This window comes from Anomaloglossus baeobatrachus, chromosome 1, assembly GCF_048569485.1.
Source record: "Anomaloglossus baeobatrachus isolate aAnoBae1 chromosome 1, aAnoBae1.hap1, whole genome shotgun sequence".
Taxonomy (NCBI): domain Eukaryota; kingdom Metazoa; phylum Chordata; class Amphibia; order Anura; family Aromobatidae; genus Anomaloglossus; species Anomaloglossus baeobatrachus.
Genome location: NC_134353.1, coordinates 783,270,209 through 783,296,781, shown reverse-complemented (window position 1 = coordinate 783,296,781; position 26,573 = coordinate 783,270,209). Strand labels below are relative to the sequence as shown.

At 47.9% G+C, this 26,573-nt stretch overlaps 1 protein-coding gene across 2 annotated transcripts in view; it reads left to right on the top strand.

Annotated features, from left to right (window-relative positions):
* The window catches only part of LOC142300183 (zinc finger protein 474-like), a 43,877-nt gene extending 28,849 nt beyond the window's left edge, over positions 1–15,028 (top strand). For both annotated transcript variants that reach the window (XM_075341876.1, XM_075341875.1), the window contains exon 4: positions 14,776–15,028. In XM_075341876.1, the coding sequence (XP_075197991.1) occupies positions 14,776–14,924 (149 nt within the window). In that variant the 3' untranslated portion in view covers positions 14,925–15,028. The remainder of the gene's footprint in view (positions 1–14,775) is intronic.
* The last annotated feature ends 11,545 nt before the right edge of the window (positions 15,029–26,573 follow it).

The window sequence follows — 26,573 nt, the reverse complement described above, 5'->3', positions numbered from 1 at the left end:
CGTTCTCTTGCACTTCTCAATAGTAAAAAGGCCCTATACCAATAGCATTTTCTCCCCCATTGGTGCCACATCTCTTTTTATTTTCAACTCCTAGCTTCTTCCACCTTGCTCCCTTATGTCAATATTGTGTCACCACACACATCACTTCCAAGAAGCCCAAATTTGCCATGTCAACATGCGCACCTCCTTCCCAGTGGCTGACAGCCAAGAAAGCTGCCACTTCTGCAGTCAATAACTGCAGTATTCAAAAGGGCACATTCACATTCAACAAAAAATGCCCAGTTGAATAAAACACTGGCAAAATGGACAAAATTTTTCCTTTATTTCATCTTCATGCTGCTGTTATTTTAAGTCAATTGCTGACCTGGTTTGGGATTTTTCAATCCACAGCATGTCCTTTGTGCCTGCATGTTTATTACATTTTATTTTGTGTTTCCCCATAGATATAAATGGGGCGCGTGAAATTCACACTAAAAGTGCAATAATTTGATGTTTGTTGTTGGTCCACTATGGACGACAAGAAGCTAAACCATCTACTGTAATGTAATCTGCAACACAAATACAATATTGTTAAGTGTGTTGAGTTCCACTGCCACTCTGCAGCTAAGTATGCTTATGAAGAATTGAGAAAAGAAGATATTCACCTTCATTAGTAATCACTGTAGTCCCAGTAGGGCTTGTTTGCTGGTCTCAGGGTAAAACGGCCTTCAGTGGTGACGTTCTGACCCATGTGACAGCTGCCAATCCGGTCAATCTGCTATAGATTTTTCCAGATTTGCTGTGGAAAGTGTCTACAGAACATCCACAATGTATGAATTTATTGTAGCACTCTCTTAAGGCTACTTTACACACTGCGATATCGGTCCCAATATCGCTAGTGTGGGTACCCGCATCCATCTGTTGCGCGACACGGGCAAATCGCTGCCCGTGCCGCACAACATCGCCCAGAGCCGTCACACATACTTACCTGTCCGGAGACGTCGCTGTGACGGGCGAACCGCCTCCTTTCTAAGGGGGCGGTCCGTGCGGCGTCACAGCGACATCACTGAAGCGTCACTGAACCGCCGCCCAATAGCAGCGGAGGGGCGGAGATGAGCGGGACGTAACATCCCGCCCACCTCCTTCCTTCCTCATAGCGGCCGGGAGGCAGGTAAGGAGAGGTTCCTCGTTCCTGCGGCATCACACGCAGCGATGTGTGCTGCCGCAGGAACGAGGAACAACTTCGTTACTGCTGCAGTAACGATTTTTAAGAATGGACCCCCTATGTCGCCGATTAGCGATTTTGCACGTTTTTGCAACGATGCAAAATCGCTTATCGGTGTCACACGCAACGGCATCGCTAATACGGCCGGATGTGCGTCACAAATTCCATGACCCCAACGACTCCGCATTAGCGATGTCGCAGCGTGTAAAGCCCCCTTTACTCATAATCAAATGCTTATAATATAGTCTTTAATTTCTAACTAACTTAGCATTGGCTGTGACTCGTCACCAATGTGATCATAATACAGGCTTTGATTCATAACTGACCCCCTGACAAGTCTCGTACAGGCTGTGACGCATCATAAGCAATGTACTATTAATACAGTCACTTATGACCAGTGCACTGGTATTACTGGTTGTAATTCACAACCAGGGCATCCGTCATCATAACACATGCAGTAAGTCTTTACTAATGCACTCATACTTCAGGTAGTAATTTATAACACCAATGCAGTCTTTAGAATACATGCAGTAACTGTTGACTAATGCACTTATATTTCAGACTTTGACTCATAATCAATGCACTTGTAATAAACGTTTGCATTAATTAGAATTAATTATACTCTATATGGATCCTACCTGCCCATTACTTGTAGAGTTTTTTTTAACCCAGATAGAGGCATATTAGTATAGGGTCCTGGCAAAAAGAGGTACGCCTTGTTGTTGGCTGCTGGGCTTACACGAATTGGCCAATTTGTATACCAAGGATCTTATTTTTTTCAATAGCAGTAATATAGTGCAAAAACTCCTAAATTCATTGTTTGCATATTTTACCTTTTTAGAGTGCTACTATATATATTTTTGTATCTTTGTTGAATGTTCAGTGTGCACCTGTTCACACCTAGTGGTTTGCTTGTTAGTCTTTTTATATCTACTGCAATAATATGGCAGTATATTATGGTCCACTTTGAAACACGTAAGAAAAAGTTCAGGAACAGATTATCAGGTTCATGTATGATGGCTTCACGTTCCTGGTTACAGATATGTGACATTTGGGACAATCCTGCACAATAGGTACTAGCTCTGAAAATCTAGCAATTCACATCCATCTCAATATCTAAGTTGTACAGTATCATGAATGCAATAACACTATGCTGCTATTTATCATTTCACATATACTTTATTATTTACTAACTTCTCAGTATATGGATTTTGCCTCCAAAATCATATTTTGTAACACAATGTAAAATGAGAAACACATAAATTACTTTGGCAAAACTTTGCACTATAAAAAGTTTGTTTTTAATAGATGCAGCAACCATTGCTTGTTGTTACGACATAAGCGGTGGGATATGAATCACATCAAAACTGGGCAGAACAGACATGGCCCTTGTGCCAACTACAGAGACATCGTAACATGGTAAAAATGTGGAGACCCTGCTGAATGAAAGAATCTGCTCGCCTTACTCTGAAAATGAATAATAGATTGAGCAAAAAGCATTTCATTGTCTAGTATTCCAGGAATAGATGCGGGCAATAAAGAAACAAACTATAAAGAGTTTAGCACAAACAAAGCTTATGTAGATTGGTCTATTACTATAGGTCCCTGAACGCCCTGTAATAAAACTATGTGGTCATATATAGTGGTCTCCACCAAGCTTATTGTGGCTTTGGGTGAATCAAGCCATGGGAACTTGAGTTTTCAACACAACAGCAAATATTTTTTTCTCTGCACTGTGTGAAATGGGATTTTTGTCACGCAACTGGTGATGTGGGGCTTCCTGAACCCCAGTGTTTAGAAATCTCTAATTTTTACAGAAAATGCCAAGATCATGTTTGTTTTTATTGTTTTCTTATTGGCGATTGATTACACATGAGTATAACAAATTTTTGACACCCACAAGTATCGGAAAATGTAATGAATTGATGGTTCATACCAACATTTTCCAATGAAGGCCTGCTGAAAAAAAATTCCCTGCTGTGTGGCAAACCCCACCTCACCAGTTGAGGGTTAATTAAACATTTATTATAAATGGAGTCCACTGTGCTGTCATAAGTACAAGGTCTGAAGAGGCAGTTCATGACACTGGGCTTCTCTGTTTCATGTTATTGGGGTCTGTGAGTGTATGGTGGGCTTTTAGAAGAAACACTTCAAAAATGTTATCCTTTCAGGGAGCAACAGAAGTATATAGCTGGCTTTGAGTTATGTCTGTTTCACCTCACATCATCCAGCCCCCCAGGGCCATGATGAAGTGGAGAATCTGCCAAAGACATGGGGCGTAATGATGTCCACATTAGGCTGGTTTCACACTACGTCTTTTTAACATCCGTTGAAAACGTTTTTTTTAGCGGAAGTACGGATCCTGCTTTTACAGCAAATAACGTATGCAAACGCATATGTTATTTTGCAGGATCCTGCACTGGATGTTTAGGGGCGGGCACTGGAGTCATGTGATCGGGAGTGAGGGGAGCTAGACTGGGAGCCGGCTTCTGACAGCTGCAGACGCTGGTAACCAAGGTAAACATCGGCCTTGGATACCCGATATTTATCTTGGTTACGAGTGTCTGCAGCTGCTAGGAGCAGGGCTGCCTGCACGCGTAACCAACGTAAACATCGGGTAACTAAGAGAAGTGGTTACGCGATATTTACCTTGGTTACGAGTGTCCGCAGCTCTCAGGTGGGGGAGAGGGAGGGAGGGAGGAAGGGGGAAAGACAGATAGAGAGAGAGAGGGTGAGGGAGGGAGGAGGAGAGAGAGACAGATCACGCGAGACTGGTTCTGGGCATGCTCAGTACTTTCTGGGCATGCTCAGTACAAAAGCATGATCCTGTCTATCAGCACGCCAGCGTTCACCTGCGTTCGCGTGCGTTATAGTGCGGATCCGGTGACTTGCAGTATTTTGACGCAGCTCAAAAACGCTACAAGTAGTGTTTTTGAAACATGTTAAAAAACTGCAAGTCACCGGATCCGCACTATAACGCACGCAAACGCAGGTGAACGCAGGTGGACGCGAGTCCATTGCAAATGCATTGAAATGAAAACGCATTTGCACTGGATCCGTACTTCCGCTAAAATAACGTTTTCAACGGATGTTAAAAAGACGTAGTGTGAAACCAGCCTTAATGGGATATTTCACTACTTAAATATTGATGGCTTATTATTAGGGTACATCAGCAACATCAGATAGTTTCATAACTATTGGTTGTGTATAGATCCAGGACAGCACAACTCCATACACTGTGTAGTGGCTTTATAAGCTACAGCCCTTCAGCTTCTATCGAAGGGAATAGAGTAGTGGAGAAGCTGCAGCCCCTACAATGGTCTAGAAAGCCACGGACCCACTTGGGGGGAGGGGCGACATGACCAAGGGGGAGGTAGGGAGTGATGGGTTAATAGGGACAGTGGTATATGCCTAATATGGCTTTGGGGGATGGTTTTAGCCGGGGAGGAAGAGGAGGAGCAGGGAAAGGGTTAGCTGGGAGAGGAAGGAGTTACCTCCTCTTCTGTTTCCGGACGCCGAACGATCTGCACGTGCACCTCCATGGCAGATCTTCAGGAGCTCCAGCGTCTGATTCAGGCAGCGGTCGCAGCGCACGGGCCCCTGGCAGTGCAGACCCACATCAGGGCTGCCGGGGTTAACCCGTCGGCGCTTGCCCCTCGTCCCCCCAGCAGCGGCGGGCGCCAGTCGCGGCCCCCCCCGCAGGTATTCCCCGGGCGCGGGGGGGGCGAGGAGGAGATGTAAGAGCCCCTCCAGGGACCCTCCGCAGAGTGCAGCGCAGCAGCAGCGTCTGGCTGCTGCAGAGGCCGGCGGGAGGAATCTTCGTTCCAGCCGCGGCGGTCGGGAGGTGGGAGTGGCCAGCACGGGGCCTGCTTCCGGTCCCGGCCTCCGGGCTGGAGTTACTGAGACTGCAGCGGCTCCAGGCCGGGAGCGCGCTCGGCGCAGGAGAGAGGCCAGCAGATCCCCCTGCAGTCGGCGGGGGGACCGCGGGGCTGCACGTGGCGGTAGGTCCGGCGCCGGGGGGGGGTCTGCGGTGCCTGACCCCGGTGCGGCTGAGAGAAGGAGTGACGGCGGGAGCCCTGCGGCAACCGCCGGGTCACTCAGTACCGCTGTGCAGCCCCCGGATGTGGCAGTCTCCCGTGGGAGCGGGAGGACTCGGCGGATGGAGGCCTGCAATAGCCCAGGAGGGCCAGAGGCGACGACGGCTGAGATCCGGAGCCGGGCGTCTGGTCGTCCGCGCCCAGAGGCCCCTTGCAGTCGGCAGGGGGGCGGGCGCAAGAGGTCGAGGCCCGGGGTGCCGGCGCGGGGGACAGGACGGTCTCCTGGGTTGTCACCCCGGGGCAAGAGATGGAGCGGGGATGACTCTGCCCACGCGGCGGCCCTGTCTGGCGGCCGTGGTGGGGGGGGTGCTGCGGCGGCGCCCCCCGGATGTCGGATGGAAGATGAGGCCAGCGGCGAGGAGGGGGAAGAGGCTTTCGGTTCGGAGGAGTCGGATGGACGACAGACGGAGGACAGCGAGGCGGCGGTCTCGGGAGACGCCGAGCGGCGGTCGGGTGAGACGGCCGCGGAAGCGGCAGGGGCTGCGCTGGCGGGGGGCTTCGGGGGGGGGGGCGGCTGCGGCTACGGCAGCGCCCGCTGGTTTCGCAGTGTGGAGTCAATTGTTGGGGCTGTTGCAGGGGCTGGCGGCGGCTTCGGGAGCGGGGGGGGGAGGGGGCCCAGGCGCCGGTGGCGGCGTGGGTGGGTGCAGCCGGTTTAGGGGCCTCGGCGGCGACGGGGGGTGACGGAGCGGGTGCGAGTAGAGGGGGGGGCGAAGGGGGGGAGTGAGACGGGGGGGGGAAAGGAGAAGGAAAAGGAGAAGGAAAAGGAGAAGGAAAAGGAGAAGGAGGATGAGGTGGTGCGCTTAGATGATAGGGCTAAAAGCGAAGTTTATGTTTGTTTTGAGGGCCCGCTGGGGGCCCATTTAAAGAAGGAGGTGCGGGAAAAAATTTGGAAAGGGGAATATGTGGAGATATTTTCTCTGCTTCCCCTGGAGAAATTTAATTTGGATAGGGTTAAGCCGAGTGATTCCAAAAAGGAGAAGGACGAGGAGGAAAAGCGCCGTTATAGGCTTATTCCTCGGACTTTTGCCAACTGGCTACAGGCATTTGCGATTTTGGCGAGCGTGGTCGGGGAGAAGGAGCCGGAGCATTGTTCGGCTTTGTTCGGCTACATGGATGCGATAGGGGAGGCTTATCGAGTTTATGGCGGACTGGCGTGGCTGCGCTACGACGAGCAATTTAGGCAGCGGAAGGCATTGCGGCCAGATATGCGTTGGGACCATAAGGATATTTCCTTATGGATGCGATTGATGTCGGCACCGGCTCAGCCCTTTCGGGGGGGCGCCGGGGGTTCGGGGGGGGCCGGGTCCCCGGCAAGTTTCAAGAAAGGTTTGTGTTGGCAGTACAATGAAGGGCAGTGCAGGTTTGGAGCGGCGTGCCGTTTTAAGCATGAATGCTCCGGATGTGGGGGGGGACATAGCTTGTCCAAATGTTTTAAAAAAGGAAAAGGAAAGGCTGGTGATGGGGCTGGTAAGAGGGACGACGCCGGTGAAGGTAGAAGTGATGGTTCCGTTTTTAAATAGGTATCCGGACAAGGAGGCGGCGGCGTTGTTAAGTTCTGGTTTTTCGGATGGTTTTCATATTCCGTCGGTTGTTAATGCATCGGTTCCGCCGTATCGTAATTTGCGTTCCGCTCGGGATCACCCGGAAGTGGTGGATGAGAAGCTGGAAAGGGAGGTGGCTTTGGGCAGGATGGGCGGCCCTTATGTCGCCCCGCCGTGCGGGAATTTGGTGGTGTCACCGTTGGGGGTGGTACCGAAGAAGGAGCGGAATAAATTTCGGCTGATTCATCATTTGTCTTACCCGGAAGGGTTATCGGTGAATGATGGCATTGCGCCGGAGTTGTCGGCGGTATATTATGTGTCGTTCGATAAGGCGTTGGACCTGGTTAGGGCGGCGGGGCGGGGTGCATTGATGGCAAAGGCGGATGTGGAAGCAGCGTTTCGGTTGTTACCGGTTCATCCAGATAGTCAGCATTTGTTGGGTTGCTGGTGGGATGGCAGTTATTATGTTGATCGTTGTTTGCCAATGGGCTGTTCCATTTCGTGTTCGTACTTTGAGGCATTTAGTTCGTTTGTTGAGTGGGTGGTTCGGGACGTGTCCGGGCTTACGTCCATCATTCATTACTTGGATGATTTCCTGTGTGTCGGGCCGGCGGGTTCGATGGTTTGTGCGGGTTTGCTATTTGCGTTGCAAAAAGTTGCGGCCAGTTTCGGGATTCCTTTGGCGCCGGATAAGACGGAAGGCCCGGCGCCGGTGATGTGTTTTCTGGGAATTGAAATTGACACCATTGCTATGGAATGCAGGTTGCCGGCGGAGAAGGTCCGTGATTTGAGGTCCGCAGTGTCAGGGGTAAAAGCGGCGAAGAAGGTGCGGCTTAAGGCGGTGCAGTCTTTGCTTGGAAAATTGAATTTTGCTTGCAGAATTGTGCCAATGGGGAGAGTGTTTGCGAGGCGTTTGGCGACGGCGACGGCCGGGGTACGGTTGCCGGCGCATTTTGTGCGGATCACAAAGGCGATCAGGGACGATTTGGAAGTATGGGATCAATTTTTGCAGCATTTCAACGGCCGGACGCTGGTGATGGAGAGGGTGGCGTCTAACGGGGCGTTGCAGCTGTTTACGGATGCGGCGGGGTCGGCCGGGTTTGGGGCTGTCTTCAGAGGTCATTGGTGTGTCGGGCAGTGGCCACAGGCGTGGCGGGAGAGCGGCTTGGTTAGGAATTTGGCTCTGTTAGAGCTATTCCCCATTGTAGTGGCAGTGGAGCTATGGGGGTCGCACTTTGCCGGAAGGAAAGTGTGTTTTCATTGTGATAACCAGGCGGTGGTGCACGCGATTAACAACTTGTCTGCTAAGTCGGAGCCGGTGGTGGTGTATTTGCGGCATTTAGTGTTGAGATGTCTGCAGTTGAATGTGCAGGCAGGTAGTGGCAAGGCACGTTCCGGGTGTTGACAACGAGGTGGCTGATGCTTTGTCTCGTTTTCAGTTCAGCAGGTTTCGGGCGCTGTTGCCGTGGGCGGACGAAGTTGGAGTGGAGTGCCCCGAGGATTTGTGGCATCTGGTGAGGCGGTGATCTCAGACTTGATTCGGAACTCGGTGACCGAGGTGACTTGGTGCCGGTATGCTAAGGTGTGGGCTGAATGGGAGGAGTTGTTGCGTCTGATGTTTGGTGGGGAAAGCGTGGATTACTTGGTGGCTTTGTTGTCATTGGTGAGTACGGATTTTTCAGCCGGGCGATCGGCATCGGCTGTGGCACATCGGGTGTCGGCAGTGGCATTTTGGTTAAAAATGAGAGGGGAGCGTGATGTTTCACAGGATTTTCGGGTTCGTCAGGCTTTGCGGGGCTTTCGCCGTGGCGTACGGGAGAGGGACAAGAGGCGCCCTGTATCGTTTGGTTTGTTGAGACGGATGGTGGGTGGCCTGAGCGGCATTTGTGAGTCTGTGTACGAGACGGTTCTATTTACAACGGCTTTCGGTCTCGCTTTTTATGGGGCGTTCCGGATAGGCGAGCTGGTGAGCCCGTCCAGGGTGACGGGTGGTGGTTTGATGTTTGAGGACGTGCAAGTGAGCAGTAGTCAGGTGGAGTGCCGGATTCGCCGGTCAAAAATGGATCAGCTGGGCCGTGGTAGATTGGTGGTGTTATATGCGGTTCCAGGAGAGGAATTGTGCCCTGTGCGTTTAGTCGAGGGATTTATGGCCGTGAGGGGAGGCTTACCTGGCCCGTTGTTGCGGCATTTGAATGGGTCGTTTTTGTCGAGGTTTCAGTTTGTGGCGGTGCTGCGGCTAAGTCTACGTAACGCGGGGGAGCGCCCGGAGGAATTCGGGTCGCATTCATTCCGAATTGGTGCAGCAACGGAGGCAGCCCGTTGGGGGCTTGGAGATGAGGTGGTAAAGCGTATTGGTAGATGGGAATCTTCTTGTTTTCGGCGGTATGTGAGACCGCAGTTGTTGTAGCATCATGGGACTTTGGTTACGTGCGGAAGGTTTGAGGAAAGGGGTGTTTTTTGATGTGTTGGTGGTTGTGCTGTTATTGGTTTTGATATTTTCGTTTTGTTTTATTTGTTATAGGGAAGTGCCTGATCTGGATCTTGGGGCACTCCTTCGTATTTTGGGGTGCCCGTCGGGCGGAGGTCCGCCCGAATGGTCGACAGCTGGGTTTGGATCGTGCGCAGGCGACTGTTCGATGGATCGGAGTTCGGGGCATGGAGTGGGGCAGGGTGGTCCCGGAATTTCGTTTCCATTGTAAAGTTGAGCGGCCCCCGGAGGTGCTGGTATTGCATGTGGGGGGTAATGATCTTGGTGCCAGGGCGTCGCGGGATTTGATCCGAGACATAAAGATTGATTTACTGCAGTTGTGGAAGCGGTATCCTGGTTTGCTGGTCGTATGGTCTGACATAGTGACCAGGTTGGCATGGAGAGGGGCTCGGTCGGTGGAGAAGGTTAATAAGGCCAGGGCCCAGGTGAATAGGGTAGTGGCTAGGTTTGTGACCAGGAATGGTGGGATTGTGGTACGGCACAGGGATTTGGAGCCGGCTGATTGGCGATTTCGGAGGGGTGATGGTGTGCACCTCAACGAGGTCGGTCTGGATTTATGGGCGTTGGGTCTGCAGGATGGTGTGGAGCGTGCTTTTGGTGTGTGGCGGGTCCAGGCCACGTAAGGTGTCACGTGGTCTGTCCTGTGGCGGTGGGGGTAGGTCTGGTCCAGAGGTTTGGAAGTGATTGGTGGCTGGACCGGGAGTCATTGTCTTGGTATGGTGGCTCTCGGTTTCCGGGATGTGGCAGGCACGGGGTTCTGCCAAAGTGTGGGGGTCAATCCGTGGGTGATTGGCACCTCGTCTCTGGGTCGGTGTGTTGCGGCCGGGGACAGGGGGAGTAGTAGTAGTGGACTGGGCCTACCCCGGGGGGTATTGTAAATGTTATTGTCTATTGTTACCGTTATGTGGTTGTTTTGGGTCGCCCGTTGGACGGCGTCCCTAAGGTACTAGTCTGTAAAACAATAGGCAATAAAAAAGGCTGCTGTGGCCATTTGAACCAAGTCGCATGCAGTCCGTGTGTTTAATTTTAGAGGATAAGGGGGTTTGGTTACACAGACATCATGACCGGAGAATCCTCCCTCAGCTGGTCAAGAAAGCCACGGACCCACTTGGGGGGAGGGGCGACATGACCAAGGGGGAGGTAGGGAGTGATGGGTTAATAGGGACAGTGGTATATGCCTAATATGGCTTTGGGGGATGGTTTTAGCCGGGGAGGAAGAGGAGGAGCAGGGAAAGGGTTAGCTGGGAGAGGAAGGAGTTACCTCCTCTTCTGTTTCCGGACGCCGAACGATCCCCGCCCACCCTCCCTTTGTGTTGTCATGTGGGAGATGTTTTTGGGTAGTTGGGATACCTTTTGTCACAGTAGCGGTGGGGGTAGGTCTGGTCCAGAGGTTTGGAAGTGATTGGTGGCTGGACCGGGAGTCATTGTCTTGGTATGGTGGCTCTCGGTTTCCGGGATGTGGCAGGCACGGGGTTCTGCCAAAGTGTGGGGGTCAATCCGTGGGTGATTGGCACCTCGTCTCTGGGTCGGTGTGTTGCGGCCGGGGACAGGGGGAGTAGTAGTAGTGGACTGGGCCTACCCCGGGGGGTATTGTAAATGTTATTGTCTATTGTTACCGTTATGTGGTTGTTTTGGGTCGCCCGTTGGACGGCGTCCCTAAGGTACTAGTCTGTAAAACAATAGGCAATAAAAAAGGCTGCTGTGGCCATTTGAACCAAGTCGCATGCAGTCCGTGTGTTTAATTTTAGAGGATAAGGGGGTTTGGTTACACAGACATCATGACCGGAGAATCCTCCCTCAGCTGGTCATGACTCAGTGTATGAAGCTGTGCTGCTCCAGCCCAAACACTACGTACATCCCTCCTCAGGAGTCAGGAGGAGCTTCAAACAGCTTCAAATAGCTGAACAGTTGGAGATTCATGTGTTGAACCCTACTGATCTGATTTTGATCGCCTATCGTGTGAATACGTTATTAGTGGAGATGGGCAAATAGTAACTATTCATGTTCGGCTTATTCGTAACAAATCCCAAAAAAATATTACTGTATTCATCACGAATAACAAACCTAATGCAAGTCAATGGGGAAAAAGCATTTCTTGCTGTGCTGAATACTGGAATAGTACTTGGTATTCAGTAATCATGTTATGTGTATATATATATATATATATATATATATATAATTTCTCTATTCTGTCTCTCTGTCCGTCTGTCCAAGAAATGATGTCATACGCTGACACCTCCTAAACCACACCCACACAGCTCCAACAGGCCGAATACCCCCCACACACCCACCCCTCACTCCACCTCACCCAATCAACAGCGGCCCTGCATCACGTCCCTCACACACCCACACCTTACTCTACCCACACCCAATCAGCAGCAATGACCGCTCAATTAGGACACGCCCACTCGTGGAAACCCTGAAAATGCCACGACGCAGCCGGCGGACAGGTACAAGTGACACCGCCATGGAAGCTCCCTACACCCGATGCGACGGAGCACAGTAAGACCCAACCCACAGGAGGCCCCAAAGCACAGGTCAGTGACCCAACTACGCCACAGAAACACAGAGGGACGGGGACCGGAGGAGACGCAGCTGCAGCATCACAGGGCTTCCCCGCGCCACAGAGACACACAGAGTGACAATGACCGGAGGAGATACAGCTGCGGCATCGTAGGACTTCCCCATGCAACAGAGACAAATAGAGGGACGAGGACAGAAGGAGACGCAGCTGTGGCGCACTAGGAACCCAGCACTCTGGGACGCAACTCTCCTACTAACCAATGATAAATGCAGGGGAAGCACATGGCTACTTAAATATTAACACTGCTGTGAATGTTAACGAGCCGCTCATTACTATTCATGAGCCGCTCATTAATATTCATGAGCCGCTCATTACTATTCATGAGCGGCTACTTAACATTCACTGCAGTGTTAATATTTAACAACACAAGCATGGAATTGGAATCTCATTTTTCAGTCATCGGGTCACTCCCTAACAATACATTTAAACCCATCAGCTCCACCTCTGGGAGATTAAATGACCCAAGATATGTATATAAACATATTACCAGTAATCACAGAAACTGTTTATGATTAATTTATTTTTATTATAGAAAATTGCAAAAAACAGTTTATTATATTAAAATCATGTACAAATATACAATTGATCTAAAAACAATCAAGCATATAAAGTCCAAAAAAGGGGGGCAGGACAACAAGTGAGGACACTGGAAAAAAGCCCAGAAGGGGCAGAGCCGGACATCAGAGCCCTCACAAACCCAATACAGACATGGGCAATAGTAATCGTGTAATAGCGATTCTGGAGCACAGGTACAGATAGGTGAATTAAATATAAGAAATCCATGCTATTAACCAGACGGACACTAAATGGCGCCAAAGCTCAATTAGCAGCCATAATGTGCCCGTCCGTTCCAGCGATAGTTTAAAAGTACCGTTCTCCAGACTTACCCATAATAGACACGTGTGGGGCTCAGATGTCGGGTCCTGTCCCTCGCCCGACGTACGTTTCGAGGTAATCTTCTTCGGGGGCCAGTTTCTGTGATTACTGGTAATATGTTTATATACATATCTTCGGTCATTTAATCTCCCAGAGGTGGAGCTGATGGGTTTAAGTGTTAATATTTAAGTAGCAATGTGCTTCCCCTGCATTCAATGGTGGTTAGTGGGAGAGCTGCATCCCTGAGTGCTCATGAGCCAATCATTACTATTCATAGCCAGCGGGAAATGAACCCACACACACACACACACACACACACACACACCACGACTCCCACACAGCCCAACACAAACACACACACACCGACATACACACACCGCCGCGCACACACACCGCCGCGCACACACACACACACAACCCCGCTCATATAAAATGCGCCCCCCACACACACACACAACCACCCACACATGGGCGCACACACACACAGCTGCACACAAACACCCCTGCACACACACATCGCCCACAATCACATGCCCCCACACACACACCGCGGCACACAAACAAATACACACACACACACACTGCACAAAACACACCCCCCACAACAACACACACATTGGGGCCATACAAGTTATGGAGACTATACCAGGATAGGACATAGACCAGGATGCTGCATACACAAGGATCCTGCCTATACCATGATGGGGCCACATACCAGGATGGGGCCACATACCAGCATCAACCCACATACCAGGTTACATCTTCATGTTAAACATTCACAATTTTTAAACAATAAAATTTATCTTTGACCAAAAATTTACTGTGTCTTCCTTCCATTATTAGTCAAAAATCATACATTAACTACACAATAAATTCTAGAATACCCAATGCATTAGAACCGAGCCACCATCTAGTATATACATATATATACTGTATATATCTGAACATGAATAGTTACTATTTGCCCATCACTATATAGTTATATTACTGGACAATCTCTTAAATACAGTATTCTGTCCTAGCAGGTATCAACTAAGTGGTACAACATTTTCTATGCTGTTTTGTTTATTCTCTCATAATGTGCTGCCCATAAATTGGATAGATACACTGTAAAGGATATTCAATGGGAGACACTGATGACATTTCCATGGCAAAGGTCATAAATGTCTGGTAAATGTTGGTTGCTTGGATCCGAACCTGTCTCCATAAGGTAGGCCCACTATCCCTATCCTACCTTGTTCTGTGGCTACTATGATAGAAGACAGTCTCTACTGAAACTCCCATAGAAGTCAATGGAAAGTCACTATCAGTGGATGCTAACTAGGGATGATCGAATATCACAAATATTCGGCAATATTCGGCTTCGCAAATATCTGACGAATAGTTCGCCGCTATGCGAATATTCGATGCGCAATATAAGTCTATGGGAAGCCCGAATAGTTGCTATTCGGCAACTATTCGGGTTTCCCGTAGACATGCATTGTGCATCGAATATTTGCAAATCGTCGAATAGTGGCGACCTATTCGGCGAATATGGGCGTTGCCGAATATTTGCGGTATTCGATCATAGCTAATGCTAACCTGTCAGATATTCATTGCATATAGAAATAAATATTCAGTACAACATAAACAATGAATTTACATATATGCTCAATTTTTTTATGTCCATATTAACCTAAATTATAAAACCCCGGAATACTAAATTGTGTTACTTTGTTCCCACTATTTTTGCTGTGTTCGATCAGATGGAAAATATTCTCATAATCAAGTAAACAGCGCATAGCTAATTGTGGTGTAACGTTCGCTCAGACATAATGACCTGAGTATAACTTTTTTTAGTGCACTCATGAGACAATAACCAGAACGCCTCGTACAATCACAATGACTGGGTTTAAGCTAATGCTAAGTCTACAGGTATTTCCTGAAAATGTTTTCCTACTTTGCTTAACCAAAATGAAAAGTGATATTCTGTCTTTTTTTTCCAGCAAAAGGTTCCTATGATCTTGCTGCTTTAAATGAGGCTGCCTGGCACAGTGCCCAGAGCCAACTGGTTCCATGTGAGGTTTGTGGACGCACCTTCCTGCCAGACAGACTTCTCATCCACCAGCGGTCCTGTAAAGTGAAGAAAACATAGTAGTGTGACCGCGTCCTGTCTAATAATGTAATACTGGACTTGTGGGAACTGTGAAGTCTCTGCATAGTAAGTGTGCCTTCAGGATAACACATTATACCATTAAATTGGAGGGACTTCCATTGGACGCCATGTAAATGGTGAGAATGTTTTTTGTGTTAAAATCATTATATTTTTAATAAAGATATTATTTTTCATGTCTGCATCTTGTCTGCATGGAGTCAGATGTTTTCATTTTCACAGATAACTCAGATATTCAGACAGGTAGCAGGTGTCGATGATCTGCAGAATACATTATCATTTGATAACTGAAGTATACAATCTATATGGATGGACACATTTATGTTATAATAATTTGTTTTTGGGATCTCATATAAAAAAGTAGATATATTATATGGGGAGCTCTACAGGGGTCTTGTAGGCCTTAAAAGACTTAGGGGTACTTTGCACACTACAACATCGCAAGCCGATGGCAGCCATGCCGAGTGCTATAGTCCCCGCCCCCGTCGCAGCAGCGATATCTTGTGATAGCTGCTTTAGCGAACATTATCGCTACGGCAGCTTCACATGCACTCACCTGCCCTGCGATGTCGCTCTGGCCGGCAACCCACCTCCTTCCTAAGGGGGCGGGTCGTGCGGCGTCACAGTGAAGTCACACGGCAGGCGGCCAATAGAAGCGGAGGGGCGGAGATGAGCGGGATGTAAACATCCCGCCCACCTCTGTCCTACCGCATAGCCGGCGTGAGCCGCGGTGACGCAGGTAGGAGATGTTCCTCGCTCCTGTGGCTTCACACACAGCGATGTGTGCTGCCGCAGGAACGAGGAACAACATCGTACCATCGCTGCAGCGAAATTATGAGAATGTCGGACACTACACCGATGATATGATTACGACGCTTTTGCGCTCGTTAATCGTATCAAAAAGGATTCACATACTCTGATATCGACAGCGAAGCCGGATGTGCGTCACTTTCGATTTGACCCCACCGACATTGCACCTACGATGTCGTAGTGTGCAAAGTACCCCTTACAATAGTGCCTCTTACAGATCACATAAAAGGAACTATGGTCATTTAATGCAACTCTCACAATTTCTAGGGAAAAGGCACACCAATGAAGAATTTGCTAAAGAACCACAAAATGAATTGATAATAAAAAAAAAAAAAAAAAAAGGAAAAGTATACACAGCTTTTAATGGGAAACTGTATTTGGGAAGTTTTGGTCCTAAGAACCCCCCCCCCCCCCGAGTTGGAAATGATTTATTGGTAATGTACATCCACAATGTATTCTTGGACTACTCAGGAACGGGAATGTCCCTACCTTACAATCCCTTATGGATTAGTATAAAGGAACTTTCACCACTGTCAATTGCAGGGCCAATTTTAAATTCATTTTCTTATTACCTTGATTATGACAAAAAGGTGTGTGTATACTGACAACCATACTTCATAACCACACTGAACAATCTATAAAAGATCAGTACACATTGGATGCCGGAAACACAAGTCCTGTTAAATAGGATGGTGTGTAACACAAAAGATCATCACACCCAACAACCAAGCCTTTTGCTCATTTGACGGTTGGTAGCCTGTTTACTCTGTCAGTTAAAGTCAGGGCCGGATTGGGACTGAAATTCAGCTGTGGCAGCTGTCAGATTTACCCTAAAAGGGTCAGTGGCCTCTGTGATTGGGTGAAGACAGAGGAATATAGTATGTTGTACATAGTACGGATGTGTGCATATTAAATAGCTAGTAGAAAGAAGAGAAGAAAATAGAATGTATGTATATATATATATATATATATAAATATATATATACAGTATATATATATATATATATGTATATATATACTGTATATATATATATATATATATATATATATATATATACGCTAGCTGTAGTACCCGGGCGTTGCCCAGGATAGTAACTGTGTATCGTCTCTGTCTGTTTCTATCTCTCTGTCTGTCATTGTATCAGTCTATCTGTCTCTATCTCTGTGTCTCTGTGTCTGTCTGTCTCTCTCTATCTCTGTGTCTGTCTCTATGTCTGTGCCTGTCTGTCTCTTTCTTGCCCAGTCTGTCTCTTTCCCCATCTGTCTCTTTCCCCATCTGTCTCTTTTACCCCATCTGTCTCTTTCCCCGTCTGTCTCTTTCCAGGTCTGTCTCTTTCTAGGTCTGTCTCTTTCCCCATCTGTCTCTTTCCCATCTGTCTCTTTCCTGGTGTGTCTCTTTCCTGGTCTGTCTCTTTCCAGGTCTGTCTCTTTCAAGGTTTGTCTCTTTCAAGGTTTGTCTCTTTCCCCGTCTGTCTTTTTCTGCCTCTCTGTCTGTCTCTTTCTAGGTCTGTCTCTTTCAAGGTCTGTCTCTTTCAAGGTCTGTCTCTTTCCAGGTCTGTCTCTTTCCCCATCTGTCTCTTTCCCCATCTGTCTCTTTCCTGGCCTGCCTCTTTCCAGGTCTGTCTCTTTCCAGGTCTGTGTCTTTCCCCATCTGTCTTTTTCTGACTCTCCGTCTCTTTCCAGGTCTGTCTCTTTCCAGGTCTGTCTCTTTCCCCATCTGTCTCTTTCCCCATCTGTCTCTTTCCCCGTCTGTCTTTGTCTGTCTCTCTGTCTGTCTTTTTCCAGGTCTGTCTCTTTCCAGGTCTTTCTCTATCCCTTTCTGTCTCTTTCCCCATCCGTCTCTTTTCTCATCTGTCTCTTTCCTAGTCTGTCTCTTTCCTCGTCTGTCTCTTTCCAGGTCTGTCTCTTTCCAGGTCTGTTTCTTTCCCTGTCTGCAGTCTCTGTCTGTCTCTTTCTTTGTTTGTCTCTGTCTCTCTGTTTCTTTCTCATCTGTTTCTTTCCAGGTCTGTCTCTTCTGTCTTCCCGTCTCTTTTCCTGTCTCTTTCCCCGTTTGTCTCTTTCACCGTCTGTCTTTGTCTGTCTCTTTTCCTGTCTGTCTTCCTGTATCTTTTCCTGTCTCTTTCCTTGTCTCCCTGTCTGTCTCTTTCCTTGTCTGTCTCTATTTCTCTGTCTCTTTCCCCGTCTGTCTTTGTCTCTCTGTCTGTCTCTTTCCCTGTCTTCCTGTCTTTGTCCCTGTCTGCCTGTCTCTGTCTGTCTCTTTCCCCATCTTTTTCTTTCCAGGTCTGTCTCTTTCCCCTTCTGTCTCTTTCCCGTCTGTTTCTTTCCATGTCTGTCTCTTTACCCGTCTGTCTCTCTGTTTGTCTCTATCTCTCTGTCTCTTTGCCTGTCTGTCTCTTTGACTGTCTGTCTCTCTCTCTCTGTCTCTTTCTGTCTCTATCGTCTCCCCACTAACATCATAGTACCTCACACATAAGCTTCTTATACTAACACTGTCCTTTGTTCCTATAGCAACAAATCACAGCTGGTATTAATGGTTACCGGATACACATACCTGGGGACTACAAGAGCCAGGAGGGATGCAGGAGCTTCCGCTGTCAGCACTTCTCAAAGGCAGCTCGCTGACCAATCAGAGGCAAGCGGCTCATGCCTTTGACGTCAGCGTGTTGGCAAATCAGAGGTAAGCGGCTCCTGCGTATGACATCTGCTGTTGAAGCACTGACAGCGGAAGCTCCTGCATTGGTCGCGATGGTTACCGGATACACATGCCTGCGGGCTACAAGAACCAGGAGGCCGCCGAGGGAACGGAGAGTCAGGTGAGCATAATATGTGTGTGTGTGTGTGTGTGTGTTTGTGTGTGTGTGTAATGGCACAATAGGGTACCAGGATGGGACATTGCACAAGTTGTGGAACGAATTGTTTGAGTTTCCATTATTTCCTATGGGAAATTTTGCTTTGCTAGACCAGTAACTTGGTTTACGAGCACACTCCCAGAACGGATTGTTCTCGTAAACCAAGGTTCCACTGTATATATATGAGTTTGGGGGACGAATAATATTGTACACCCCACTTTTCAGTTATTTATTTTTTTAAAAAAGTTTAAAATAAGTAATAAATATCATTCACCTTCACAACTGTGTCACACATGTTGTTGATTCTTCACCATAACATTCAAATCTTTATCTATACGTTTGAAGCCTGAAATGTGGGAAAAGGTTGAAAAATTCAAGAGAGTCGAATACTTTCGCAAGGCACTGTATATATATATATATATATATATATATATATATATATATATAGTATGTTTTTATAGCATTTTTATGAAGAACTGTAGTGCATTTTAAAAATAATGCATGATAACAATGACATAGACCAGTGAACCTGAGGCATCACTACTTTTAACTTTATATTATCTATGTATTTCTTGTAAATAAATACATTATGTTCAGGAAAACTCAAGTAAATGTAAGCTCTGTTATTTTATACATATTTGGGTAATGATTTTTTCAGCTATGCAAATAGTCTAATAGCGATACCTACATTTACAGCAGTACTTTGGCACCTTTACTTGAATATATACTGCACTTACCTACGTATATAAACACTGTTTTATACTTCTTGTATCCTGATCCTGATGAACAAACTCATTCAGTCTTCAAACCGTTGATGAAGTGTTTCTATAAAGGTAACATTGAACAATAGTAAAAGTATAGGAATGTTCTGCTCCACCACCAAAAGCTTCAGTTTTTCACTAAGAAATGAACAATGACCAGCATCACTGGGCAGAACAGGCAATGTTTAGCTTATTTGCTGATTTCTTGTTTCTGACTCAGCTTGATGTTTTATTTAACTCCTCCTGACTTTGTCCAATGCTTGTCTAACTTCCCTTTTACTGATCTCCTGGTATCTGACCCTGTCTGTTCCTCAGACTACAGTTTTGGCTACTTATTCTGTGCCTGACAGTGGAGTAAAATATCCAACTTGTACGCTGCAATGCAATCTCTAATAGGATTCCCAAATATCACAGGTCTTTAAGAATATTTATCTTCTCATCTGGGATAAAGGCACCTTTAATGCCAGGGTGTGATTGCGACCCTTGCATTCAGTATATTTACACCCCTGGTTATGTGCCTTCAGTTACTGATAAAGCTAGTCTGACTACTAAGGCCCAGTCACACACGACTTACCAGCGATCCCAAAAACGATGCGACCTGATAGGGATTGCAGGTAAGTCGCTGGGAGGTCGCAGGTGAGATGTCACAGTCAGATCTTACCAGCGATGCAGGAACGATACAGGTCGCAGTAGCGACCTGTATTACGATCTCATCAGTCACTGTGACCCTGTCACACAGTGTCAAACACAGCGATGGGTCCTGCCCAGCAGGACATCGCCTTTGAAGAAAATGGCCTGGACCATTCTGCAACGACTAGAGATCTCACAGCAGGGGCCTGATCGCTGGTAGGTGTCACACATAACAAGATCGCTAACGGGATCGCTACTGCGTCACGGAAACCGTGACTCAACTGCAATCTCGCTAGTGATCTCGTTATGTGTGACGGTACCTTAAGGCTCACTCCTCCAAAGAACAGTTACTCCATGGATGCAACATGGGGTCCCCATTGTAACTCTAGTTACCTGTATAGTAATTAAGAGTTGAGAGTTGAGATCGCTCATGTCACCTGCACCTCAAAAACATCCCTAGAGTTCGACCTTTTCTTACCATCGATTCTGCAACAAGACTTGCTGTCTCTCTTATTATCCATTCTTGTCTGGATTACTGCAACTCACTACTAATCGGTCTCCCTCTTACTAAACATTACTCTCTACAATCCATCATGAAAGCAGCAGCCAGGATCATATTCGTCTCCAACCGTTACACCGATACCTCACCTCCACCTTATGCTAGTCATTGCACTGGTTACCCATCCGCTACAGAATACAAAATAAACTTATCACTCTCACCCACAAAGCTCTCCACAGTTCTGCACTTCCACACACCTCCTCCTTCATCTCTGTCTATCACCATACCCATGCCCCCTGTTCTTCTAATGACCTAAGATTGTCATCCTCTGTTATTTGGACTGACCACTCCCATCTCCAAGATTTTTTGCTAACTGCATCAATTCTCTAGAACACACTACCCAGGACAATTTGTTCAAGTCACAATACCCAGTTTTAAGCGGGCCCTAAAAATGCATTTCTTTAGAATGGCCTATCACCTCACCTCACTTATCTAACTATACACATTTTGCCATTACAATATCTGGTCCTTTTTACCATCTGCTTACACACCCTCTATGCACTTAAAGGTACTGTCACACTAAGCAACATCGCTAGCAACATCGCTGCTGAGGCACAACTTGCTAGCGATGTTGCTTAGTGTGACATCCAGCAACAACCTGGTCCCTGCTGTGAGGTCGTTGGTTGTTGCTGAATGTCCTGAGCCATTTTTTAGTTGTTGCTCTCCCGCTGTGAAGCACACATCGCTGTGTGTGACAGCGAGAGAGCAACAACTGAATGTGCAGGCACCAGGAGCCGGCTTCTGCGGACGCTGGCAACCATGGTAAACAGCGGGTAACCAAGAAGCCCTTACCTTGGTTATTCGATATTTACCTTCGTTACCAGCGTCCGCCGCTCTCAGCTGTCAGTGCCGGCTCCGTGTTCTCTGCACACGTAGCCAGACTACACATCGGGTAATTAACCCGATGTGTACTGTGGCTATGTGGGCAGAGAGCAGGGAGCTGGCACTGGCAGTGTGAGAGCGGCGGACGCTGGTAACGAAGGTAAATATCGGGTAACCAAGGGAAGGGCTTCTTGGTTACCCGATGTTTAACGTGGTTACCAGCGTCCGCAGAAGCCGGCTCCTGCTGCCTGCACACGTAGCAGAGTACACATCGGGTAATTAACCTGATGTGTACTGTGGCTAGGTGTGCAGGGAGCCAGCGCTAAGCGCTGTGCGCTGGTAACCAAGGTAAATATCGGGTTGGTTACCCGATATTTACCTTAGTTACCAAGCGCAGCATGCTGCCACGTGTAGCTACGCTCCAGCGATCCCTGCCAGGTCAGGTTGCTGGTGGGATCACTGGAGCGTCGCTTAGTGTGACATCTCACCAGCGACCTCCTAGCAACTTACCAGTGATCCCTATCAGGTTGTATCGTTGTTGGGATCGCTGGTAAGTTGTTTAGTGTGACTGGGCCTTAATATCTCTCTGTATCTGTATTTGTACACATACTGGCTGGTGACCAGTTCATGAAGAGATATGTGAGTCGTCTATTTATTATATTGATGGCTGGCACATACAATGCACACACTTTTTACCACTGAGTTTTTGTGCTTCCCCTAATTCCTCCTAAATTGTAATCTTATGAGTAGGCCCTCTGTGGCACCCTGGACAAGCCAGGTCGTCACAGGTACTGCAACAACACACCCCACACCCCAGCTAGGCACACCGAAGTCAGACAAAAATCCTTATTGCCTCCCTCCAGGGGCAGATGTCCACACCAGGGGGTGGAGCCAGGCAGTTGGCCCCACCCACCAAGGAGTTCACAGTCCTGGGGGAGGGAAAAGGCAGTCAGATTAGTTTTGGAGTGAAAGAGTGAAGTGGTAGTGGAGGAGACTGACCGTGTCCGGGTGCGTGGCCCGGGCACATACAGCAAGGTTGGCAGACGGTGGTGACCGTCTGCAGGCGAGGCAGATTGACGTGAACCGTAAGGACCAGGGATGGGCGGTGGCCCGCCGGTACCGGATCGGGGAGCGAAGAGAAGCCAGCACCATTCGGCAGGGCCTACGGACCCCGACCAGGCTTTGAGTCGCCGTAAAACCGGTCAAATCCGTTAGCGAAGGGAAACTCTGAGGTTTCCCAGTAGTCAAGCCAGTAGTCAAGACCCGATTGAAGGCAACAGCTCAAACCGTGAAGGGAAATACAGTCACCGCCAAGGCTACAGTTCCCAGGGCCAGAGCCTGCGGGCAAAAGGGGTCCCTCAGCATCCATCCAAGCTGGGGAGCGGGTTACCGGTGGGAAGCCACCAGAACCAAGAACACAACACAGGTGCAGGGAAAGGCAGTCACCGCCAACCTACCGGGAGAAGAACCACCGCAGCCGTCTGTGGGACCCGTCCATCCAGCCGTTTGTTTTACCGGAGACTTTGTGTTCATCATTGGCTGAGTGAGTACCACTGTGCCGTGCGGCACCGCGCTGCCCCCGCGACCCTGCACCTCACCGGGTCCCGTAACCCACCTGCCATTCTCCCCTCACCGGGCCCCGGGACAACCAACCCCCCTACCCACGGAGGGGAAGAACAACATCCAAGCTGCTCCCTGTCATCGCTCCCGGGATCCCCGTCCAGAGCAGCGGTTGTGTCACAACCTCACCACAACCGTGGGTGGCGTCACGGACAACAAATCCCCAAAATCATCCCCCTTTTTGAGTCCCCGGGATCCGGCCCACCGCTCGAACCACCACCGAGCAGCAGCAGCCGGACCCGAGCAGTGGGTGAGCGCAGCGTCCCCTCCTCCGCCCGCGACACCTCACTCCTCTTGGTTTCTGTTGAATTATCTTTCTCTGTTTAGTCTAATATTATCTGTATATGTCCCTTTTGAATTATAAAGTGCTATGAAATATGTTGGCGCTATACAAATAAAATTATTATCATTATTAATAATAATAATAATAATAATTAGTGGTAGCATAATGGTGTGTTTTAACTTTACAAACGTGTTACATGCAAACAGAATGATCGCTAATGTGAGTATTCTGTGCACATAGAATATCATTTTTCTTCACATCATACTGTATATATCCTTGTTACCAGGGTTATGAGCTGCCGACAATGATGATTTTTAACTCGATGATTTTATTAGACTATCAGGCTGTTTCCACAGGCTGCTAATTACTAGACAAAAGAGCATTTTGCTCATTCCTTGGGTGATTGCCACCCTGTTTAGATAGCTTGATAGGAACAAGTGTTCCTAGGAACGCTCATTCTTCAAATATTAGCTTAGCTAAAAGAAGAAAGACACATTAGTGTTAGCAATGATTTTAAACTTGAGATTAAAGTGATCTTGAGATTAAGGCAATAAATGCATCTCTTAATTGTAGACTTAACCCCTTCACGACCGGCCGATTTTGCGCTTTCCGTTTTTTTCGCCATTCTTCCTAAAAACATAACTTTTTTATTTTTCAGTCAATCTGGTCATGTGAGGGCTGGATTTTTGCAGAATAAGCTGTACTTTTAAATGAAATAACGAATTTTCCCATATAGTGTACTGGAAAACGGCAAAAGCACAAATGCGGAAAAATTGCAAAAAAGTTCAATTGCTTTATGGTTTTTGCGATATTTTATTCACCATGTTCACTATATGGTAAAACTGATGTGTTGTTGTGATGCTTGAGGTTGGTGCGAGTTCGCAGACACCAAACATGTATAGGTTTACTTTTATCTAAGGGGTTAAAAAAAAAGTTCCGAAAAAAGTGGTGTACGTTTTGCGCCATTTTCTGCAACCCGTAGCGTTCTTATTTTTCAGGATCTATGGTTCAGTGATGGCTTATTTTTTGCATCTCGGGCTGACATTTTTAACGGTACCATTTTTGCGCCAATGCTACGTTTTGATCACCTGTTATTGCATTTTGTGCAAAATATACAGTGACCAAAAAACGTAATTTTGACATTTGGAATTTTTTTGCCAGTACGCCGTTTACCGATCAGATGTGTGTGTGTGTGTGTGTGTTGAAAGGTATACCAGACGAGACAGATCTGTGGCTTTCACCCCTGAACCTACAACCAGGCATGGTGTTTGCTTATTTCCGCAAGACAGCTACTATTCCCGCCGGTTTGACAGTGCTACAGCATTGCTTGCGAGTGATAGATCACGGAATAGTGTGCTACATGACCACATGCTGGAGCTGCACTTTACTAATGTTAGCAAGGCTTTGTGAGCTGCAGAGGCCAGTAGTTGAATACCAGCTATTAAGGCTAGTTTCACACTTGCGTTGAACGGTATTCGTTGCATTGCGTTGTGTGACGGATGCAACGGATGTGTTGCATATAGTGGAACAACGGATGCAACGGATGCTGCAAAACAACGGAATCCGTTTTGATTTTTTTTTTTACAGTTTTTACCGGCGGCAGACTATTGTGAACGATCAGCTGATCGCTCACAGCAGCCGGTCGCCGGGTGATCAGCTGATCGCTCCCAGTAGCCGGCCGCCGGGTGATCAGCTGATCGCTCCCAGTAGCCGGCCGCCGGGTGATCAGCTGATCGCTTGGCCGCCGAGAATGTGTGGAGTGAGGAGTGGGTGGAGCCGAGCGGGGCCATGGCGCTGAGGACAGGAGAGTGTGTGTGTGTGTGTGTGTATGTATATACGTGTGTGTGTGTGTGTGTGTGAAGGACTGCACATTAACCTTTTAGCGACATATGACTTACTGGGTACGTCATGGCTCCCTGGTACTTAAGGAACCATGACGTACCCAGTATGTCATGGCGAGATCGCGACCCCGGAGCCCCGGTGGCTGCGATCGCTTTGCATTGCAAATACCTTAGATTCGGGGAGGAGGTGACCTCAGGAAGGGCAGTTTCTCCTCCCTGGACCTATGGAGGCTGTGATTGGCTGAACGGCGTTCGTCAGCCAATCACAGCCACTGTAATGTTTTCAGCCATTGAAAATGGCTGAAACATTGAAATCCAGCCATATCAGTGCAGCTGTAGCACCGATCATTGGCTGGAGCTGGGTGACCTCAGTTTCACCCGCCCCCAGCTCTGATTGGAGAGGACGGCCTTGTGACCGATCTCTTCAATCACTATGGATCTGGGGCCGGAGACCGCCCCCACAGCTTCACTCCGGCGACTGTGGAATGTGAAGGGAGCAATCGGTAAGTTATAGCGCCCCTGCCCCCTTTCAGCCGCCGCCGCCACTGCCCCCCCACCCATTACTACAGCATGGGGACATTACTATAGAATAGGGACAAGGTGGGCACATGACTACAGGATGGGGACAAGGTGGGCACATTACTAAAGGATGGGGACATTACAAGGATGGGCATAATACTATTGGATTGGGACATTACTATAGAATGGGGACAAGGCTGGGGACATTACTATAGGATGGGGACATTACTATAGGATGGGGACTGGGAGGGGCACAGTACTACAGGATAGGGACATTACTACAAGGATGAGAAACATTACTATAGGATAGGGATAAGCCTGGGGATATCACTATAGGATAGGGACCTTACTATAGGATGGGGACAAGGATGGACACATTACTACAGGATGGGCACATTATGATAAGATGGGGACAAGGCTGGGGACATTACTATAGGATGGGGACAAGGTTGGCACATTACTATAGGATAGGGAAATTACTGTAGGATGGGCACATTACTATAGAATGGGACAACTATATGATGGGGACAGTACTACAGGATAGGGAGATTGCTACAAGGGGACAAAGATGGGGAACAATACTATAAGATGGGGACCATTCTGGACACATTACTATAGGATGTGCACATTACGATAAGATGGGGACAAGGCTGGGGACATTACTATAGGATGGGGACAAGGATGAGCACATTACTGTAGGATGGGGACTAGGATGGGGCACAATACTACAAGGGGGCAAGCATGGGCACATTACAACAAGATGGGGAACATTACTAAAAGATGTTGGCCAAAATTTCTACATAGGGATATAGGGATAATTGTAACACTATTAGTTACAAGAAAGGAATGAAATGTAAAAAAAAAAAAAAAAAAAAGGGCATGACATTTTTTTTACCATCAAATTTTTTTTTTTTTTTTTTTATATTTAAACAAAGAA